Source organism: Sabethes cyaneus, chromosome 2 (genome assembly GCF_943734655.1).
Source record: "Sabethes cyaneus chromosome 2, idSabCyanKW18_F2, whole genome shotgun sequence".
Classification (NCBI taxonomy): domain Eukaryota; kingdom Metazoa; phylum Arthropoda; class Insecta; order Diptera; family Culicidae; genus Sabethes; species Sabethes cyaneus.
This window is the reverse complement of record NC_071354.1, coordinates 134,510,392-134,531,182: the sequence shown is the minus strand read 5'-3', so window position 1 is coordinate 134,531,182 and position 20,791 is coordinate 134,510,392. Positions and strand designations below refer to the sequence as shown.

The following is a 20,791-nucleotide window of genomic DNA, read 5'->3' as shown; positions in this document are numbered from 1 at the left end:
ACAATATTGATTATTTTTATCAAAAAAATTTTTTTGCATGCAACGCATCCATTTGTATAGATTGCAGACAAATAATAAATAGTGAGATCTCCAAGTTACTTTTGACGTAGGACTACGTCTTTGCTTTCTATATTGGGGTGCACTATAGAAAAACGAAAAGGGAACATGTAACGAAAAGTGGTTATGGTTTGCTCGCCTACAACTCAGCCATCCCACAATAGATTCTAGAGATATTAGTATCAATTTTCGCTCATTAATTTTTCTAAGAATTCGTTACAATATAATAGATTCCATGTGTCACTAACAAACTTTTAAATAATTGAAAAATCTGAAGGGTTATGTACAAGACACGACCGCATAGGTGATGCAGGACTACGTAAGTCTATTAGTAGTGATAGTAGCATGTATCCATGCATGTAAGAATACGATTCATGTATCCAGCTTTTTACGAGCCATAATGTCGGACATGTTCGTAATATTTGAACAACATTTTTGACATTTCCCTAATACATCGCATGCTTTCTTTCCGCGTGTTCACGGTAAAACTAAAGGAATGTACAGAAAGAAAACGTGCGATGTATTAGGGAAATGTCAAAATTGCTGTTCAAATATTACGAATACGTCCGCCATTATGGCTCGTAAAAAGCTGGATACATGCTACATGCAGCATTTGTTAAGACTAACTGCAAGTTAAGAAAATTCGAATATTTTTAAATGAATGTTAATAGCGTCTCAAATCTTACTTCAACATCAAACACAATTTACATGTATGTATCCAGCTTTTTACGAGCTATAATGGCGGACGAGTTCGTAATATTTGAACAGCATTTTTGACATTTCCCTAATACATCGCACGTTTTCTTTCCGTACATTCCTGTAATTTTACCGTGAACGCACGGAAAAAAAAGTGCGATGTATTAGGGAAATGTCAAAAATGCTGTTCAAATATTACGAACACGTCGCCATTATGGCTCGTAAAAAGCTGGATTCGTGTTCGTAGTTCGTAATATTTCAACAGCATTTTTAATATTTCTATAATACATCGCACGATTTCTTTCTGTCCGTTCCTTTAATTTTACCGAAAACGTGCGGAAAGAAAACGTGCGACGTATTTAAGCAATATCAAAAATTCTGTTCAAATATTACGAACACAGATTATGCGATACGCCATTATGGCTCATAAATAGCTGGATAGTCTGTGTATCCACTATTTCACGCGCCTAATGGCGGCTAGTGGGTACACTTTTCGTCAATGTTTATTTGCTTTTGGGAACTCCGCTCACGTACGCTTGAAAGTTCTACAACAACAATCAAGGCTGGAAATATCAACTTGACGAGAATAAAGTTGCCAAAGGCAAGCTTACGTTTTCCGAAAGTTGTACCCACTAGCCGCGAAAAGGTAGGCGTATTCGTAATATTTAAATAGCATTTTTGAAATACATCGCACGTTTTCTTACCGCGCGTTCACGGTAAAACTAAAGGAACGTGTGGAAAAAAACGTGAGATGTATTACGTATTAGGGAAATGTCAAAAATGCTGACCACATATTAAGAACCAGTCCGCCATTATGCAAGGGTATGTAATCACGCTATCACTTTCTCATGCAGTGAAGAGAGCATCCTTCAACTAGTTCGCCGGCAATTAGAATTTCCATTCGTTTGCCGTCACTCGGACAAAACGTCAGAAAAAACGGTTACACAGCAATCATATGCATTTGACGTTCGTTTCACACCCCTGCCATTATGGCTCGTAAAAAGCTGGATTTGCTCAATAGTTCTACAACAATCAAAGTTGCCAAAGTCATGCTAATATTTTTCGAAGGTTGTACCCACTAGCCGCCATTACGATGTATTTGTTTAGGGAATGTCAAAAATGTTGTTCAAATATTACAAACACGTCCGCCATCATGGTTCGTAAAAAGCTGGATACCTACTAGCCGCCATTAGACGCGCAAAAAGGTGGATTATATTACATTATTGTAGTATAGGGCTTTTGCTACACACACATGCAAGACGTCTGTTAGGCACACATTGCATATTTTCCTATTCGATGCAGCAAAAACGCGTTAGATAAAAAGATCATTTTTCCTGAAACTTTTTATCCATTCAAAACAATTAATGTTTAAATCAACCAAAAAATGTACCCCGATATACATGTCTACGTTTAACAACTAATATTTCAGTGAATTAGCATTAAATCGGTGACCCAAAAATACGGCTTTCGGATGCAGCATGCCGCATAGCCCAAGTTCGAAATAACTGAATGTAGCATTGATTTTAGTATAATTTATTGTTTTCTTGTCCGAAAGTAATCGCTGGCTATCGATATTTGTTCAGTTTTATCCTGCTAACATAGTTAATAGTTACTTTTCAGGTTCTGTTTTTCGGCTATGTAGTCTGTATTTAGCAGCTAAAACGATGTTTTGCTTCTATATCCGACGTTTCGGTGGTTTTATACCACCTTTTTCAAGGAAAAGAAGCTGTACGTTTTGTTGTTTGGTGTATGTGTGTATCTACTTTGTGATCGTCCATGTAATTTACAAATGGCGTCCTCTTTACATTGTACATTTAATATAATAATTTGTTGTAATTGTGTCACTTTTTTCTGTTTTAGTAGTCCGGTAAAATAAGCTTTTGCGGTAAACGTCTGTTAGTATCTCTAGCAACGGTTTGTGTGCCGTCTGTTTTTGCTGTTGGTCACTTTGATTGTACTGACTGTTTTCAAAGTCACAAAGTATCACAAAGTAGATACACACATACACTAGACAACAAAACGTACAGCCTCTTTTCCTTGAAAAAGGTGGAATGAAACCACCGAAACGTCGGATAGAAGCAAAACATCGTTTTAGCTGCTAAATACAGACTACATAGCCGAAAACAGAACCGGAAAATTGCATATTACAGTCGGAAAGCATACATTAAAGTTAATAGTTACATTTTTGATAATTTCTACCGCATTTTAGCTTGTTTGTTGAAAATAGATTTGTTATTTAGTAAACAGATATATTACCTTGCTAGACATATAACGCAAATAGTAATTTCTGTTTTAATGAAGAAATTAAATTATTTAAAAAACCTCGCCCTTCCCGGCCAATATAGTTTATATGGAGCTGTCACTTTTGACTGCCCAACAGCTCTCCAATACATATGCACTCTGCAAACACCCTATTATTAAAATTTCTATTTCGCTTGACAAGTTTAAATCTGAGGGTAGTTCAAAGAAAAAGTTGTTGTTCTATCCAGCTTTTTACGAGCCATAATGGCGGATTGGTTTGTCATATTTGAACATCACTTTTGACATTTGAGTAAAATACATCGCACGTTTTGTTTCCGGACGTTCACGGCAAAACCAAAGGAACTTGCGTAAAGAAAACATGCGATGTATTAAATGTCAAAAATGCTGTTCAAATATTACGAACACATCCGCCATTATGGCTCGTAAAAAGCGAGATATAATAGATATTTTGACTCTGGAAATATTTTGAAAATTGCTTTGTTTGCGGCCAATGTTATCATTGTGTGCTTTGTGGTTGATATATTTTCTAAATGAATCTTAATATGCTATTTTTGTATCCGAACCTTTTTAAAATATCGGCCAGAAAGATTGGGACAAAAAATAGACAGCTCGTTTTGATATTCAGCCACAGCGGATTGAATCGATTCGAAATCGAGACTTGACTACCTAAAATTAACTTACTTGTCATTGCTCCGATAAATGCGCAATGGGTAACGGTTCACGATAACACGGATCACTACGTTAGCCAGCAAAAAAAATCCCAAAAACACCACTAAGTCACTTTCGTTCGCAGTCAGGGGTCCATATTCCACGGCGAACGGTCCAACCATTATATTATAGCTGCGCAGATAAGAGTACGTAGTTAGGCCAGCCATCGCAGCAAAGCTGAATGATGTCACCAAGTTACATGCTGTGAATGAAATATTTGAGAAAATATTATTCACTGGTTTTTGATTGTGTGTGTATGTAAGTATAATTATTGTATAATCGAATTTATTCACTTACTGTCTTACCTGACACATAACGAATACCCATCCAGCTTTTTTCGAACTATTTATTATTTATTCAGACGATGGTTCTACAATTGATGGAGGGATGGTAGGGGAAAGTAATGAAAATTTTTTGGGAAAGGTGGGAAAAGAGTGGAAAGGAAGGGGGAGGGGTAATAGGTAGCTACGCTTAACAAGTTGTTGTTGGGATTCCTACCTTTTGTCTAATGCTGGAAGGTGCAACCCCAGATAACACAAAATCGTAATAGAAAGTTCGCATTAAATCGTTTTCATGTCAATTTCACATTGTAATTGTATAATGATTAGAGTATATCAAATCGAAGTGAACAATAAATTGTTTTGCAGTCGTGCGTGTCTTCATATACAATTCATATCTGTGAATTATAAAGCAGTATAGACGGTTGTAATATTTGATTATATCTTAATCATATATTCAGGAGTATTTAGTTACGTGTTATAAAAACTACGCAAAATAGAATTACAAATAATTGTCAAAATTTCCGCACGTATATCGCCACCATTTTGGTACATATATGTTCTTATATGGCGTGAAATATAACTTTTTCGTTCAGATATGATATCTCAGATCGTATATCTTAGTTGCAATCGAGATATACAAACCAAATGGTTTACTGGGACAGAGATTATAACCGGATTTGAACCCACAAGATCCGCCAGGGCACGTGGCTCGCTGGTACCCGTGTACCTTTGCACCATAGAGGCGCTGAACAAAAGGAGACTGCGCAACCCCCCTTAATAATGTAGCGATGTATCTGGTTTTTGGGTTATTTTTAGGCACACAAATTGTGCCTCTTCCTCCGTCAACTCCATCAATTGTAGAACCATCGCTTCAAAAAAAATATTAATATTAATGCCTGATCGCATTTCAAGGTCAAAGACTAAAACCACGAGTTTGGTCAATATTTACTGAGTACTTCATCCGACAGGAATGTCTTAATGAATATGTTCATGATTGGGCAGTTTTCAAGGCGGCATAAAAACCCAATCCAGCTTTTTACGAGCCATAATGGCAGACGTGTTTGTAATATTTGAACGGTATTTTTGACATTTCAGTAATGCATCGCATGTTTTCTTTCCACAAGTTCCTTTAGTTTTACATTGAACGTACGGAAACAAGACGTGCGATGTATTAGTGAAATGTCAAAGATGCCATTCAAATATTACGAACACGTCCTCCATTATGGCTCGTAAAAAGCTGGATATCTTTTCGACTGGAGAAACAAAGATATGCTTATCAATACAAAACACTAAACACAAAGTTACAATTATAGAACATTAACTAAATTAAAAACTACCGAAAATCAAACAAATAAAAGTTAAAATCAGCCTGATTATACGTTAGAACCATTCGACAAATTAGTTCATACTGGCAATAATTTGTGCGATGCGCGTTCAACCGAAGAAGCTGATGGCGTTGTGGGCGTCTAGGGCAATGAAGTTGAAGCATCGACAGGATGGTTGGGCAATCATAGTTACCAGACCACCGAGGATTTTTTGAGCAGTTCGAGCCATGATATCTTAACGTCGCTTTTCGAGGGGTTTAATTCCTATTAGTTGGCACATGTCCGTATCCAGCTTTTTACGAGCCATAATGTCGGACATGTTCGTAATATTTGAACAACATTTTTGACATTTCCCTAATACATCGCATGCTTTCTTTCCGCGTGTTCACGGTAAAACTAAAGGAATGTACAGAAAGAAAACGTGCGATGTATTAGGGAAATGTCAAAATTGCTGTTCAAATATTACGAATACGTCCGCCATTATGGCTCGTAAAAAGCTGGATAGGGTGGTAGGTTGTCAGAATTTCTCCATGGTAGTGTACAGCAAACCCTTAAAACAAAGTGTTTCTGTACGCGTTCGATTTGTTTTATCCAGTTATCGTAAAAGTGATTCCATATAGCGCAAGCTGACTCCAAAATTGACCGCACCAGCGAGCAATACAACCATAATGGCGGACTGCGTTCGTAACATTTGAACAGCATTTTTGACATTTCCTAAATAAATTGCACGTTTTCACGTTTTCTTTCCGCACGTTCCTTTAGTTTTACCTTGAACGTGCGGTAAGAAAACGTGCGATGTATTTAGAAAATGTCAAAAATGCTGTTTAAATATTACGAACACAGATTATGCCATCCGCCATTATGGCTCGTAATAAGCTGGTCAATTGCATTGCCCCTTAGACTTTTGGTATTTTATTCTTAGACGTCAAAATATTTTCACACGTGCATTTTCCTCTAGTTGCTTTCGGGTGAGAAGGAAAGGGGTGTAAGTGACAAAATTGAAAAAATCGAGATAATGGTAGGAAACGATACTTTGAGTATGGTTTTATGCATGCCAGAAAATTCACGTTTTACCGTTTAATGACTTTTTTGAAAACATGAAAAAACGAGCAAAATAAAAATGGGTTTGTTTGGAAGGAAAGGAGTGTAAGTGCACTATCTGAGCAATTCTGGCTCAACTAACAAAACGGTTTGTCTCGAATATTTTTTATTGAAATGAAATTTTGCTGATATGTTGGATGCCACACAAGGATTCACTTTCCACGAAACTTTTCAAAAGGGCGTATTTATAAATGGGATTTTTTTTTAAATATCGTATCTCGGAAACCACTTCTTTGTTACAAATGACGTCAATGGAAAAGTTGTAGGAAATTAAGTACAGTAGGATTTCGAATTTGACAACAAATGCGTGTCGCCTATGTTGCCAAAATCGAAACCGTGCCAAAATCGAGACCCTTTTTTGATATGAAAAAATTTAATGCGTTAGAAATTGACTAAATATTATTAAATAACGATTGTAACCATTTTATGTTTAAAAAGTTCGCCAAGAGCTATCCGTGAGGTGCAAGTAAGTTATTGGTAACCTGCGGTAAGACGTAGTTCTACGGCAATAAAAATATTATTGTTCGAAACATTCTATAACCGCAAATTTTTTTTCACGAAAGGTTGAGGGCAACCTTTTTTCGTTATTTGAAGCATGTTTGCGGAAACTGACAGGTATTTAGGCATATTTTTGGAAGGAAAATATTTTGTGTTGCCAAAAACGGATACTTTTGTTGCCAAAATCGGGGCATGCCAAAATCGAACCATGAGAAAATCGAGCCATGCCAAATTCGAAATCCCACTGTATATTTTCGGAAAAAAATACACTGAAAGAAAAAACTTATCAAAATCAAGACAAAAATCATTAAACTTGAATTATCAAAACATGTCCCCTCAAATTTGTCTCATTTTTATTAAAGATAGCTTAAAACATGTTCTAAAATCTCTTTCGATTTTTTTTAATCTGATAAATTTTTCAAAAATATCCAAATATTTTACTTTTTTTGTAAAACCAGTGGAGTGGAGTGGACTGCACATGGATACCAGAATAAAAAATTAAATTAACTATTAGAAGCATTTACGAAACCTTAAAGGACGCTACTCTATTCCATACGAAGGACTGCTGGTGAGATTGTTCTATTTTTACCATATATACCACATTTCATCTGAATATCATATTATTAACAGTATTATTATTGATATCAAAAATGCGGAAGGCTGGATGACGGAGTGGATTGCCAACCTGAATCCTTAAGGCCTGAAGCAAATATGGCACTTCTCAATTCAAAACAAACAAATCATAACGTGGGTTAAAGTTGGTACAGCGAAATTGATTATTACATGGAAGGATCCTAATGCTGGAAGGCGACTCTTATAACCCCGGAATGCGCACAAGTGCCTCTGCTTGTGGGTCCGCCCAATCCCTTTCGGCCCTTCTGTAACAACATTAGTGTGAAATTCATTTGATAATCAAATTTGGATCTACTGTAATTCTACCCACATACATTGGCAAGTCCTTGAAATGATGGTGGCTTTCCTCTACTACTACTACTACTACTACTACTACTACAAGGCTAGTACCTCTTTAGTAACTAAATGAACGTTCATTTAGTTACTAATGTGGTACTAGCATTGTAGCACCGTAACTGCAAAAGATACAGCGACACTTTATCCAGCAAAATTGTAGATCTAGTTATTATCTACAAATGTCCCATACATCAATTTGTCAAATTTTGCTCGGTTAGGACGCTACTGTCAAATGAATCAAAATTGAGTCAAAGTGATCGAACCATCCCTGGTGGCAACTAAAGAGGGGGCCAATATGATTTTTTAATCAAGCAAAAAAGCGTTGTAGAAGTTACATGCAATTTAAATTCTAGAAAAATCGATGTCTAATAACGTTTCCGTTTCCGAAAAAAGTAATTTCGTCGATTACTAAGAATATGGCAACTAAAAGATTATGATACATAAACTAGTGCTTGAAAAAATTCAGAACTATTTTCTAAATCATCTTAAACATGAATGTCACTTAAACAACATTTCCGAAGACCGCAACGTTCTAGAGAGTCAGCAGCGCAAGATACAGCCCACACGAGTATATAAGATGTGAAACAATTCTATACTATTCTATACAATTCTATACTATTTTACAGACATTGAGACAGAATTGTCTCACTACGTGGCGTTACTGTATATGTAATATTACTGTATAGGCTGTAACTTACACTACTGATTACTTAGAAAGTATTGGTCTTCGAGAAGTTTATACAAGTGACTGTCACCAAATATATTATATTAACAATATAGTTCACTCTTCTATAATCCTGAAGACACGACTACTAGCGCCATAGCGGCATAAAAGGTTACCAATGTACACCGTAAATTCGACAGGTCTATCGGAAACAACTCAACTTTCAGCATAGAGTTTAGCCTATTCTGGATAGAATTAACAAAAGGGTGAAAGTTGCAAATGTAAACAAAACGGGAGAGGCACCAGCTTAACAAAATCAGCTCTCGCTCGGTTTGTTCGCGCTTGCGACATTAGCGCTTTTGTTGGTTCTATCTTCAATTCACGATTAAGAAGCTCTATCGCTTTTGCACTCATGAAATAGACTAAATCATTATGCCGCCAATTGACAGATAGCGGCGCCTTTGTTTACATTTTGGACTATTTTCTTTTTCATTTATATCCAATGTAGCGTGTGTGTTGCACGTTTTACAGGTATAACGGCTTTTTTATTCAGTTATGCTGCTGTTTAAACAACAAACATGCGATTTGAACAATTGAATCTATGCTGGATTCTGTCGTTTGTTATGTAAACAAAGGAACCAGTATGGTATGGATAGTAACTCAATTAACTTTTATACCTAGCGGTACAATCTCGAAGAAGGACGTCATAGCCTTAGTAATAGCACATTCTGTCTACCGCACCTTTTTCTTATGTATTGGTTGCACGCTTAAAAGTTTTTAAAACAAAAAGCTTTTAGTCACCTTTTTGTCCGCTAGAGTGTGTTACTTTTGCGTCTCTTGGGATATATATGAGATTTTGCGAAGTGAACTATATTGTTAATATAATATATTTGGTAACAGGGTATCCCTTCCGAGCCATTTTCTTCATTTATTTATCAAACTCGCGTTCGTCGACATGATCAAGTGCTAGTGCAGCTCCAGGTCTGAACTGGTTTTTATATTGATTGCTTTGCCGAAACTCGTTCGTCGGTCCTAGAATACCGATATTATTCAATTTTTCATTTCCACTGAATCTTATTAGGTAAACAAACTGCTGTCAAAAATCCAAATTCAGGGGTGTCCAAAATTTGATGGCAAGAAAATTTTTACGATACAATTTGGACACTATTTTTTATGGGTTTCAATTAAAATCTTGAGAAGAAACCTTCAAAACCACGTAAAATACTTCTATCAGCATAAAACTAACTGATTTCATCAATACGAATTCATTGAATTTAGTTATTAAAACCAAATTGAAAATGTGTCGCAAACATCTTTTCCTCTTCACCTACGTCGGATTGCGAGCGGTATCCAGCTTTTTACGAGCCATAATGGCGGACGTGTTCGTAATATTTGAACAGCAATTTTAACATTTCCCTAATACATCGCACGTTTTCTTTCTGTACATTCCTTTAGTTTTACCGTGAACACGCGGAAAGAAAACATGCGATGTATTAGAGAAATGTCGAAAATGCTGTTCAAATATTACGAACATGTCCGACATTATGGCTCGTAAAAAGCTGGATATGGCAATACACTTTATGATTGTAAATTTCAGCTAAATAAAAGCAATTTAAAGTGATCCGAAAATATTCAGGCTTAGAAAAGAATCCAAAGAATATTATTACGGTATCAAACCAATCGAGTTTAGAGTTTCTACGAAGTAATGTGGCTAAATAAGTTGAAAGGGTCCAATTCATGTAGGGGCCCAAATCAAGTTGGTTACCCTATTATTTGACCTGACGAATTTTCTAGATGATGTTAACTTTGGAGCTGATTTTCTCGAAATTCACTTTTTGTCACTTACACCCCTTTCCTTCTGACCCACTCATATATGTTCTTATATGACGTGAAATATAACTTTTTCGTTCAGATATAATTTCATATATCTCAGTTGCAATGGAGATATACAAACCAAATGGTTTACTGGGATCATAAGTACACCTGGAGGTCACCAAATCAGACTGAATCACAGATCGACCACGTATTGATCGACAGTCGGCACTTCTCAGACATTATCGACGTCAGATCCTATCGAAGCGTTAACGTTGACTCGGACCACTACCTAGTGATGGTTAAGATGCGCCTAAGACTCTTCATTGTGAACAACATTCGGTGCCGACGCCAGCTTCGGTTAGATCTCGCGCGGCTGAAGCAGCCAGACGTCGCCGCAAATTACGCACATTCACTCGAAGCTGCACTGCCGGAAGAGGACGAGCTGGAAGAAGCCTTTCTCGAGGACTGTTGGAACACTATCAAAACAGCCATCAGCAGTGTAGCGGAAAGCTCCATCGGGCATGTGGCCCGGAATCAGCGGAACGATTGGTTTGACGATGAATGTAGGAGGGAGATGGATGAGGAGAACGCTGCGCGGGCGGCCAGGATGCGCAGTGCCACACGACAGAAAGACACAAACTTTCGGGAGAAAAAGCGCTACCTGGAAGAGCAGGAATATGCAGAGTTGAAGCAGCTGCATCGTTCTCAGGAAACGCGAAAGTTCTACCAGAGAATAAACGGATCCTGCAAAGGCTTTGTGCCGCGAGCCGAAATGTGTCGGGATAAGACTGGCAGTATTCTGATGGACGATCGTGAGGTAACGGATAGGTGGAAGCAGCACTTCGACGAACACTTGAATGGCGCCCAGGCGGAGAGCCATGGCGGCGGGGAAAGCGATTTCGACGGTGCAACAAACGGGGAAGAGGTGCCAGCCCCAACGATAGGCGAAGTTAAGGAGGCCATCATGCAGCTAAAGAACAAGTCAGCTGGAAAAGATGGCATCGGAGCGGAGCTTATTAAAATGGGACCAGAAAAACTGGCCGTTTATCTGCACCAACTAATTGTTAGAATTTAAGATACGGAACAGCTACCGGAGGAGTGGAAAGATGGGGTTATCTGCCCGATCTATAAAAAGGGCGACAAGTTGGACTGTGAGAACTATCGAGCGATCACCGTTCTCAATGCCGCCTATAAAGTGCTGTCCCAAATCATTTTCCGCCGTCTATCACCAATTGCGAATAGATTTGTGGGAACTTATCAAGCCGGCTTCGTCGGTCTACAGCGGATCAAATATTTACACTGCGGTAAATCCTCCTAAAGGGCCGTGAATACAGAGTTCCCACGCATCATTTATTCGTGGACTTTAAAGCCGCATATGATACCATCGACCGGAAAGAGCTATGAAAAATCATGGACGAGAACAGCTTCCCCAGGAAGCTCATCAAACTAATTAAATCTACGATGGATGGTACACAGTGCTGTGTTCGGATTTCGGGTGGATTGTCAAGTTCATTCGAATCACACAGAGGGCTTCGTCAAGGTGATGGTCTTTCATGCCTGCTGTTCAACATTGCGCTACAAGGTGTTATGAACCGAGCGGATATCAACACGCGTGGCACGATATTCAACAAATCTAGTCAATTCGTCTGCTTTGCCGATGACATGGATATTAACGGCAGAACATCTGTGGCGATGGGGACTAAAGCGCGAAGCAGAGAAGATTGGGTTAAAGGTAAATACGTCTAAAACAAAGTACATGCGCTCCAGCGTAACCGAGGCCGAACGACACCACTTGGGCAGTAGTATATTGATCGACGGCGATGAGTTTGAGGTAGTCGGTGAATTTGTCTACCTTGGCTCACTGGTAACGGCGGACAATAATACAAGCCGTGAGATTCGGAGGCGTATTATCAGCGAAAGTCGTGCTTACTATGGGCGCCACAAGCAATTGCGGTCGAGCAGACTAAGTCCTCGTACAAAGTGCACCCTGTACAAGACGCTTATTAGACCGGTTGTTCTCTACGAGCATGAAACATGGACAATGCTCGAGGAGGACCTGCAAGTGCTCGGAGTTTTCGAACGACGAGTGCTAAGAACGATCTTCGGCGGCGTACAGGAGAACGGAGTATGGAGGCGGAGGATGAACCATGAACTCGTACAACTCTATGGCGAACCCAGTATCCAGAAAATGGCTAAAGCTGGACGGATACGATAGGCAGGGCATGTTGCAAGAATGCCGGACAACTACCCTGCAAAGATGATGTTCGCCACAAATCCGGTAGGAACAAGATGACCAGGAGCGCAGCGAGCAAGATGGTTAGACCAGGTGGAGTGAGATCTGGCGGAGAGTACTCGGTGTCCGAGGAATTGGAGAGCGGTAGCTCCCAACCGAGTTACATGGAGAAATTTTGTTCAACAGGCTTTATCTTAGGACGGCAAGCCACCTAAAGGAAAGGAATAAGAAGAAGAGTAAAGGCCCAGACACAATGCATACGGATTTTACTACGTTGCGGCAATTTAACAGTTTTTCCATGGGTTTTCTGTCAAATATCCGCAACGTAGTAAAATCCGTATGCATTGTGTTTGGGCCTTAAGAAGCCAGATGGCACGTCCTGTCCTACTGTGTTACCTGACTCACTGCGAATATGCGTTGTGTTCGCGGGATCATGTTGGTTCGAAAGGTTTCGAAAAATATCGCCCTTGTATTGGAAATATCGTTAGTTTTGATCACTAAAAATAACGTACTTAAATGTTATATTTCATGTGCCAGTAGTACGCAATAATTGTATTGTGAAACTGAATTGTTATTTATGCAGCTTTTTACAAATTAAATGCAATAACAAATGCACAACTTACACACTTAAAAAAAAAGCGCCGAAGTCGGCTAAATTTTGCCGAGATTTGGACAGCCGAGCGTTCGGTAAATTTTTTTATGATGCCAAACGTTAGTAAAGATCCGTAAACGTCGATTTGCAAAACCGAAATTTTTACCGAACGCTCGGCTGTCCAAATCTCGGCAAAATTTAGCCGACTTCGGCGCTTTTTTTAAAGTGTGTATAAAAAATCGTTTGTTATCGATATTAACTGCATATGCCTTATAAACGAATAAAACGTATGGTTACGTTTTATTTCAATAATACGCATATTCGCAGTGAGTCAGGTAAAACCACCCCATCGACATCTCTATATTGAGCTGCAGTAAACGTCAGCGACAGCATGTCCGGGGCTCAAAATTTGACAGCGGGCCCAAATCAGACTGCTCGCAGATGAGTGAAACGCAGTGCTGACATGCTATCTCATTTTCACACACACGAGATGTTGGCGGCGAAAACATGGTTGTCTGCCGATGGGGTGGGTAAAACAGTAGGCATCCAGCATAATCGCTGGTATCCAGCGACGGACAGCATAATGCGAGTTCGTAATATTGCTCTTTGCATTGAAAGTTGGATTTTGAGCACACTTGTTCAGTCACACATTTTGTAGGTGAGAAAAGTTGCCAAAATTTCGTAGGAAAAACCCATGAATCTTGGTTGATTCCTATTTGAACTCTAATGCTTACGTAGAGTTGTTATCGACGCTAAGAATAATATAAAAATTGTTTCTAAATACATAATTCCACGCATAATTCATAACTTGAACAAATATGCAGCATATATGAAATAAATGAAAAATTAAATACTATTTGTTTTTCCTACAACTGGTACTGGCGCCACTGCTAAATCAAATGTCAGCTCAGATGGGAGAGTTGCAATAATGGGAAATGCCGATCAAAATCTATAACGATTATTGATAAAGTTTTCTTATCGTTAATAATTAATAACGATAGTATGACAATATAAGCAAAAATACGTAAGAAATAGAACAAAAATGTTAAAATAATAACAAGCCAAGAAGAAGATTTCACTTTAAACCCTACGGGGTGAAGTGGCTGTCAAATTCATACATTTTCGATGTCCCACGCATAGGTACCAAAATGTTAATTTTGACAGGAACCAAAAAATTTGCTGGGAATTCCCTTTTACCAAGCACCATTTGAAAGTTGCTCTCTTCACTCCTACATGAGAAAGAGATAGCAACACACTATGCCCTTGTTTAAACCCTCCAATTTTCGATATTCTTCCGTGACGATAAAGTTTGATGGTATTATCGATGTAAGATTACTAGCGATATTATCAGTAGCACACTTTTCAGCACAGTTCTTAAGGTTGCACTTTATAACTGTGCAGTCCAATTGAGTGCGAAGAGCGCAATACTTGAACAGCACTTTTGGCGTTTCAGTAATCCCGTCGCACGTTTTGTTTTCGAATATTCGCGGTAAAACCAAAGGAACAGGCGGAAAGAAAACGAGCGATGTATTTCTAGAATGTCAAAAATGCTGTTTATCAAGTCTTATCCACCTTTTCGCGTGCGTAATGGCGGCTAGTGGGTACAACTTTCGGAAAGTGTTAGCATGCCTTTGGCAACTTTATTCACGCCAGGTTGCTATTTCCTGCCTTGATTGTTGTTGTAGAATTTTCAAGCGTACGTGAGCGGAGTTCCCAAAAGCAAATAAACATTGTCGAAAAGTGTACCTACAACTGTTTTACCTGAATCACTGCGAATATACGTATTATTGAAATAAAACGTAACCATACGTTTTATTCGTTTATAACACATATGCAGTTAATATCAATAACAAACGATTTTTATAAGTTGTGCTTTTGTTATTCCATTTAATTTGTAAAAAGTTGCATAAATAACAATTCAGTTTCACAATACAATTATTGCGTACTACTGGCACATGAAATGTAACGTTTAAGCACAGAGAACAGACATCCAAGCGAAAGGTCCCCACTTGGATAAAACTTATGTCAAATTAGTTGGGAAACTATAGTGATGGTGTCGCTAAAAGCGCATGAAATTCTACACTAAACTCACAACAGCTAGCTTCTGGCGCTATAGCATAACGCATATAGTTCAGATATACTAGCGCCAGAGGAGCCAAAGGTTGTCAGTGTGCAAATCAAATGAATCATTTAGTTGGGAAACTATAGTGGTGGTGTCACTAGCATATTAGGTGATATTAATTTGAAATTTTATCCAAGAATTTCCGAAAAATTTGTTCCTGGATGGATGTCTGTTCTCTGTGGTTTAAGTACGTTATTCTTATAGTGAATTCATAAATTAACCTGGCTCAGGTCGATTAGCACTCAGTTTTAATCGAAGTGCTGTCAAAGCGTTCATAAATTAACCGAGATTGCATCTCGGTTAAACTGACAGCATTCAGTTTGAAGCGCAGGTTAAAACTGTCTAGCATTACGGTTTACGGGTCGATCTGTCAAACTGCCCGTATCGTTCATAAATTTCGGGTTCGAGTTAGCACGAACCCAGGTTAATTTATGAATTCACTATTAGTGATCAAAATTAACGATATTTTCGATACAAGGGCGATATTTTTCGAAACCTTTCGAACCAACGATCCCGCGAATACAACGCATATTCGCAGTGAGTCAGGTAACACAGTAGTGTTAGTGCAATGAAGAAATTTCATCATGGTGTGGGTGCAGGGGCTTGCGATGGGTGCCATGTTTTTGTTGCCAACATATCAGCACAGCTCGACAAAGGTTGGCAGTAAATTTACCTGTCAGACGGGCGCTTTTCTTGCAATAGCGCCCTTCGTTAAGTCGACTGTCAAACACCGTTCGTTAAGATAGGGATAGCACCCCGCTGTGTGGGTGGAATCGTAAATCGACCAATCACGATGAAGTGTGACGTCAAACTCTAAAAACAAACCCCATAGGGCTTTTGCTACACACACATGGAAGACATCTGTTGGGCACACATTGCATATTTTCCTATTCGATGCAGCAAAAACGTGCTGGATAAAATTATCATTTTTTCTAAAATTATTCATCATTTTAAAGCAACTAATAGTCAAAATAACCGACAAATGTTCCCTGAAATATATGCTGACTTTTGGTAACTAGGTTTTCGGTGAATTCGCGTTAAATCGGTGTCCCAAATATACTGATTTTTGAAGCAGTATACGGCATAGGCCAAGTTGAAAGTAACGGAATATAAAATTGGTTTTAGCATAATAAATTGCTTTCTTAGCCGAAAGCAACTACTGGCTATTGATATTTGTTTAGTTTTATCCCGCTAACATAGGTCATAGTTACATTTTTGATCATTGCTACTGCGTCTTAGCTTATTTGTTGAAAATAATTTTTTTATTTAGTAAGCAGATATATTACCTTGCCATATGCCATATGTTTTAAATAAAGAAAATAAATCATTTAAAAAATTTTGTTCTTCCCAGCCCGTGTGTTTTATATGGAGCTGTCACTTTTGCCTGCCCAACAGATCTCCAATACATATGCACTCTGCAAACACCCTATTGTCCGACGCGGTTTGTTTTTGTAGTTTGACGTCGTTTTCTGATTTTTTTTATACTAAATACCATCAAATGTCTTCATCTGCCACACCTTTTTAAACCTCATTGACAGTGATTGACATTGAATCATGTTTTTGTTTTTCTTTTTGATGTATACTCTACTTTGTTTTGGTAATTGGTATACACGGAAAACCAAAGGTACCCAACAGCTAAGTTTAAGTAACCTAAAATTAGGTACTATTGATTCATCTTCAGCGTTGGGTAGTTTTGATATGTATACATTGAGTCAGATTTACTTAATAAAACGGTAATATGCGCATATGCAATGTTGAGTACTACACTCCAACTTAACGTTGAGTAGATTGTACCTAACGTTGGATGAAAATATGTTGAACTGTAGCGGCGTGCTTTGTTGATGGTGCGGATCGTTTTATTTCGTGATTCGTTTCATCCATGGTGGCAGCATAACGTTCGCGGTTTTGTTTTTCTGTGCTGTGCTATGCTGTAACGAGTGTTCGAAATTGGTAAGTGAGTAATTTATGTGTAAAGCTGTCGATTTTAAAACTTTATTTTCTGAAGGACAGCTTAAGGATGATGAAATTATCAACAGCAGCAAATGGAACAACAGTGTCAACCTTCTCATGGCTAAGATGGATCATCGAGACAACCGGACGTTTTTGTACCGACTCATGTAGCTAATTATGAACCTCAACAGCATACCAAACTGGGGATCGAATCGCGAGGTAAGCTAGTTTCAAAATACTATAATTTAGATGGAATATTTTTTATGGAAATAAGCGTGAATTCATATACAAACAGTCATAAAGCATCTGCGGTTTTATCATATAATATAGCACGAAGTACATAGAGTAATGTTGGAACTTCTTTGAAAACAAAACATGTCCCCTCACATGATTTTACCGCTTCCTGGATCTTCCAATCTGGAATGCAACCGGGTTCGAATCCAATCGCATCCGCGCCCACAATATTTTTGACGTAGAACTACGTCTGATTTTTTATACTGAGTATCACTTTATGAAAATGAAAATAGAAGACGGAATTCACGCAAACTCAACCAGGGATTAGCATGACCCTCTCAGATTTCAATAAAACTTTTGTGTGTTTAAGGAGTTCATGTAAATAAGAGACTGCATACTTAGTTTTTCCAAAATTGGTCTAGACTAACTTTTGGAAAGGGTTCAGCTTTCTTCTCTTTATTTTTATAATTAATTCGGATTAATTCGAAAACTAGGGTAACCAACGTATTTTGTACTCCATCAGCAACTGTACATAAGGTGCACACTTCCACTGGATTTCGCTGTAAGTGTCCAAATTATATACAACTGCTGGTGGGATCCAACATACAACAAAAAATCATCTATGTGTGGCTTTTAAAATATATTCTGAATTTTCATAAAATGGCATTTTTTCAGTGGAAAAGATTTGATAAGATAAGATTTGCATGCAAGGGTTTTGGGGGCCAGGGAAGGTTCTTATGATAGTTACAGACCCCTCACCCTCTAAGATGGGGGGGCGCTCCCATACAAATAAAACACAAATTTCTGCATAACTCGACAACTAATCAAGCAAATAGAACAAAATTTGGCATGTGGGTGTTTCCGGTGACAAGAATTTATTCTATGGTAAATTGAGACCCCTCCCCTCTTTATAAGGGGAATTATAACTCCTCTCCTCTTTAAAAGGGGGGGCTTCCATACAAATTTCCTCATAACTCGAGAACTAATCAAGCAAATGGAACCAAATTTGGCATGTGAAGGTTTTCGAGGGCAAGAATATTTTCTATAGTAAATTAGGACCCCTCCCCACTTTAAGAGGGGGGGCTCCTGTACCAAAGAAACACAATTTTCCTCATAACTCGAGATCTAATCAAGCAAATGGAACCAAATTTGACACGTGGGTGTTTTTGGAGGCAAAAATTTTTTCTATGATGAACTGGGACCCCTCCTCACTTTAGGAGGGGGGCTCCTATACAAATGAAATACAAATTTCCTCATAACTCGAGAGCTAATCAAGCAAATGAAACCAAATTTGGCATGTGAAAGTTCTCGAGGGCAAGAATATTTTCTATGGTGAATTAGGACCCCTCCCAACTTTAAGAGGGGGCGCTCCTATACAAACGAAATACAAATTTCCTCATAACTCGAGAACTAATCAAGCAAATGGAACCAAATTTGGCACGTGGGTGTTTTTGGAGACAAAAATTTTTTCTATGATGAATTGGGACCCCTACCAACTTTAGGAGGGGGGGGGGCTCCTATACAAATGAAATACAAATTTCCTCATAACTCGAGAACTAATCAAGCAAATAGAACCAGGATCGCGGTACATTGAGGGTAGAGTGGGGCTCGGTGATCTGCGTGAAATAAACACAAATAAAACTGAATTTTTTACGTAACTCAAAAACTAATCGAACTCGAGATATTTAGACTTCCATAAAACATTAACCATAAAACATTAACATTAACCCCACACTTTTCCCAGCAGGGTTAGAAAGTTGAAACTTTCAGGAAAATTCTCTTTTAGGTCAACTAAGAAAAAGCATGTCTTTTCATGTATTTTAATTTTGACCCTGTGTTCCGCAACGCTACGTTGCGAAAACGCAACGCTGGGCGTTAAGCGTACACCGTTTTTGCATACCTTCATCATTATGCATATAAATACTTCATACTTTTTTACCGTTAAATCAAACTTGGGATTTTTATAATGTTTCCGGGATATTTAGAACAAGCGAAAGATAAGATTTACATTCATTTGTTTACTAAAAAGCAACGACTTCAAATGAAACATCTGCAGCGAACGAACGAAAAAAAAACGTTCCCGTTGCAAATTTTGAATATCGTTTCTTCCTAGCGTTGCGTTTTCGCAACGCAAAGCTTAGAGCCTTTCATAAAATTACAAAAGTAATCAAAATTATGAAACAAAGTGTTTATTGGCAAGCAACCGATTCTTACTAACACTGATTAATAGGTCAGACGTAAATAGAGGTAAAATCAAGTTATACGAGCATTTTTCCTTAACTGTCTGAAAAATAGCAAAACCTGTTGTTTTGTCACAGCTGTAATTATGTTACATGTAACATCTGACCTTTGAGCAAAAACAGGTCGATTAGATTTTTTTCCAATCTATCTTTGTTTTTGAGGGTCCATGTTGATATCTTAAACAGGGCCTTCTCTAGAATCAAATGAAAGTGCGTTGCATTTTCGCAACTAGGGTTGCCAAGTCCGAAAATTTCAAAAACCGGCCGGTCGGTCCTGCCTTCAAAAATTGCGGGGGGTTGTGGCAGCATATTACTAGAGGATTTGCCTGGAATGTGTAATGTGCGTGTGCGGTAATTATGCGGTAGTCGTGGAATCGAAACCACAACGAACATTGCATGGATTATTGAAGATACTAGAAGACAACTAGTTGCTTCTGGTGCTGATGGACAATTTAATGTATATTACCGCCAGAAGCAAAGTATTGTCACTGCAAAACTGGCTATCTTCAATGATCCACTGCTCAGGATTGCTAATAAATTTATCAGAAAATTCAACAAATCAGGAAAAAAGTACCAATCCGGCTTCCTATGTCGGAAAACCGGCTTTTTTGCAGGATTGACCGGCCACCGGCTTTGCTGGTGAAAAACCGGCCGGGCCGGCCAAAAACCGACCACTTGGCAACCCTATTCGCAACGCTGGGAGGAAATGGGTTAATCAATAACAAGACCACCAAAAACTACCTACAGTAACATTAGATGATTCATGGCGAGTGTCGCTGGCGACCCGCCGTATAAAGCGCCGGTCAATGTGGGGGGGAGGGGGGGGGCAGCCCGCCTCAGAAATCACCACTGTCTAGGTTTACTTGTTTTTCTAGGTCTACTAACCTCGATTGTTTTCCTTCAGTTGGGTCCGAACGACCGACAGCAAGTACCTTGCGAAATGATACATTCTACAAAAAGGTTTTCCGTGAAACGGTACAAGAAGGTTTTTCGCGAAATGGCATTCGGCGAAATGTTATACAATCACGGCGAATATTGCTATCT

The 20,791-nt window shown here is 38.5% G+C and overlaps 1 protein-coding gene across 2 annotated transcripts in view; it reads right to left on the bottom strand.

Annotated features, from left to right (window-relative positions):
• LOC128738303 (uncharacterized) overlaps positions 1 to 20,791 on the bottom strand; it is a 33,357-nt gene that overhangs the window by 267 nt on the left and 12,299 nt on the right. For both annotated transcript variants that reach the window (XM_053833339.1, XM_053833340.1), the window contains exon 3: positions 3,697 to 3,925. In XM_053833339.1, coding sequence (XP_053689314.1) covers positions 3,697 to 3,925 — 229 coding nt within the window. The remainder of the gene's footprint in view (positions 1 to 3,696; positions 3,926 to 20,791) is intronic.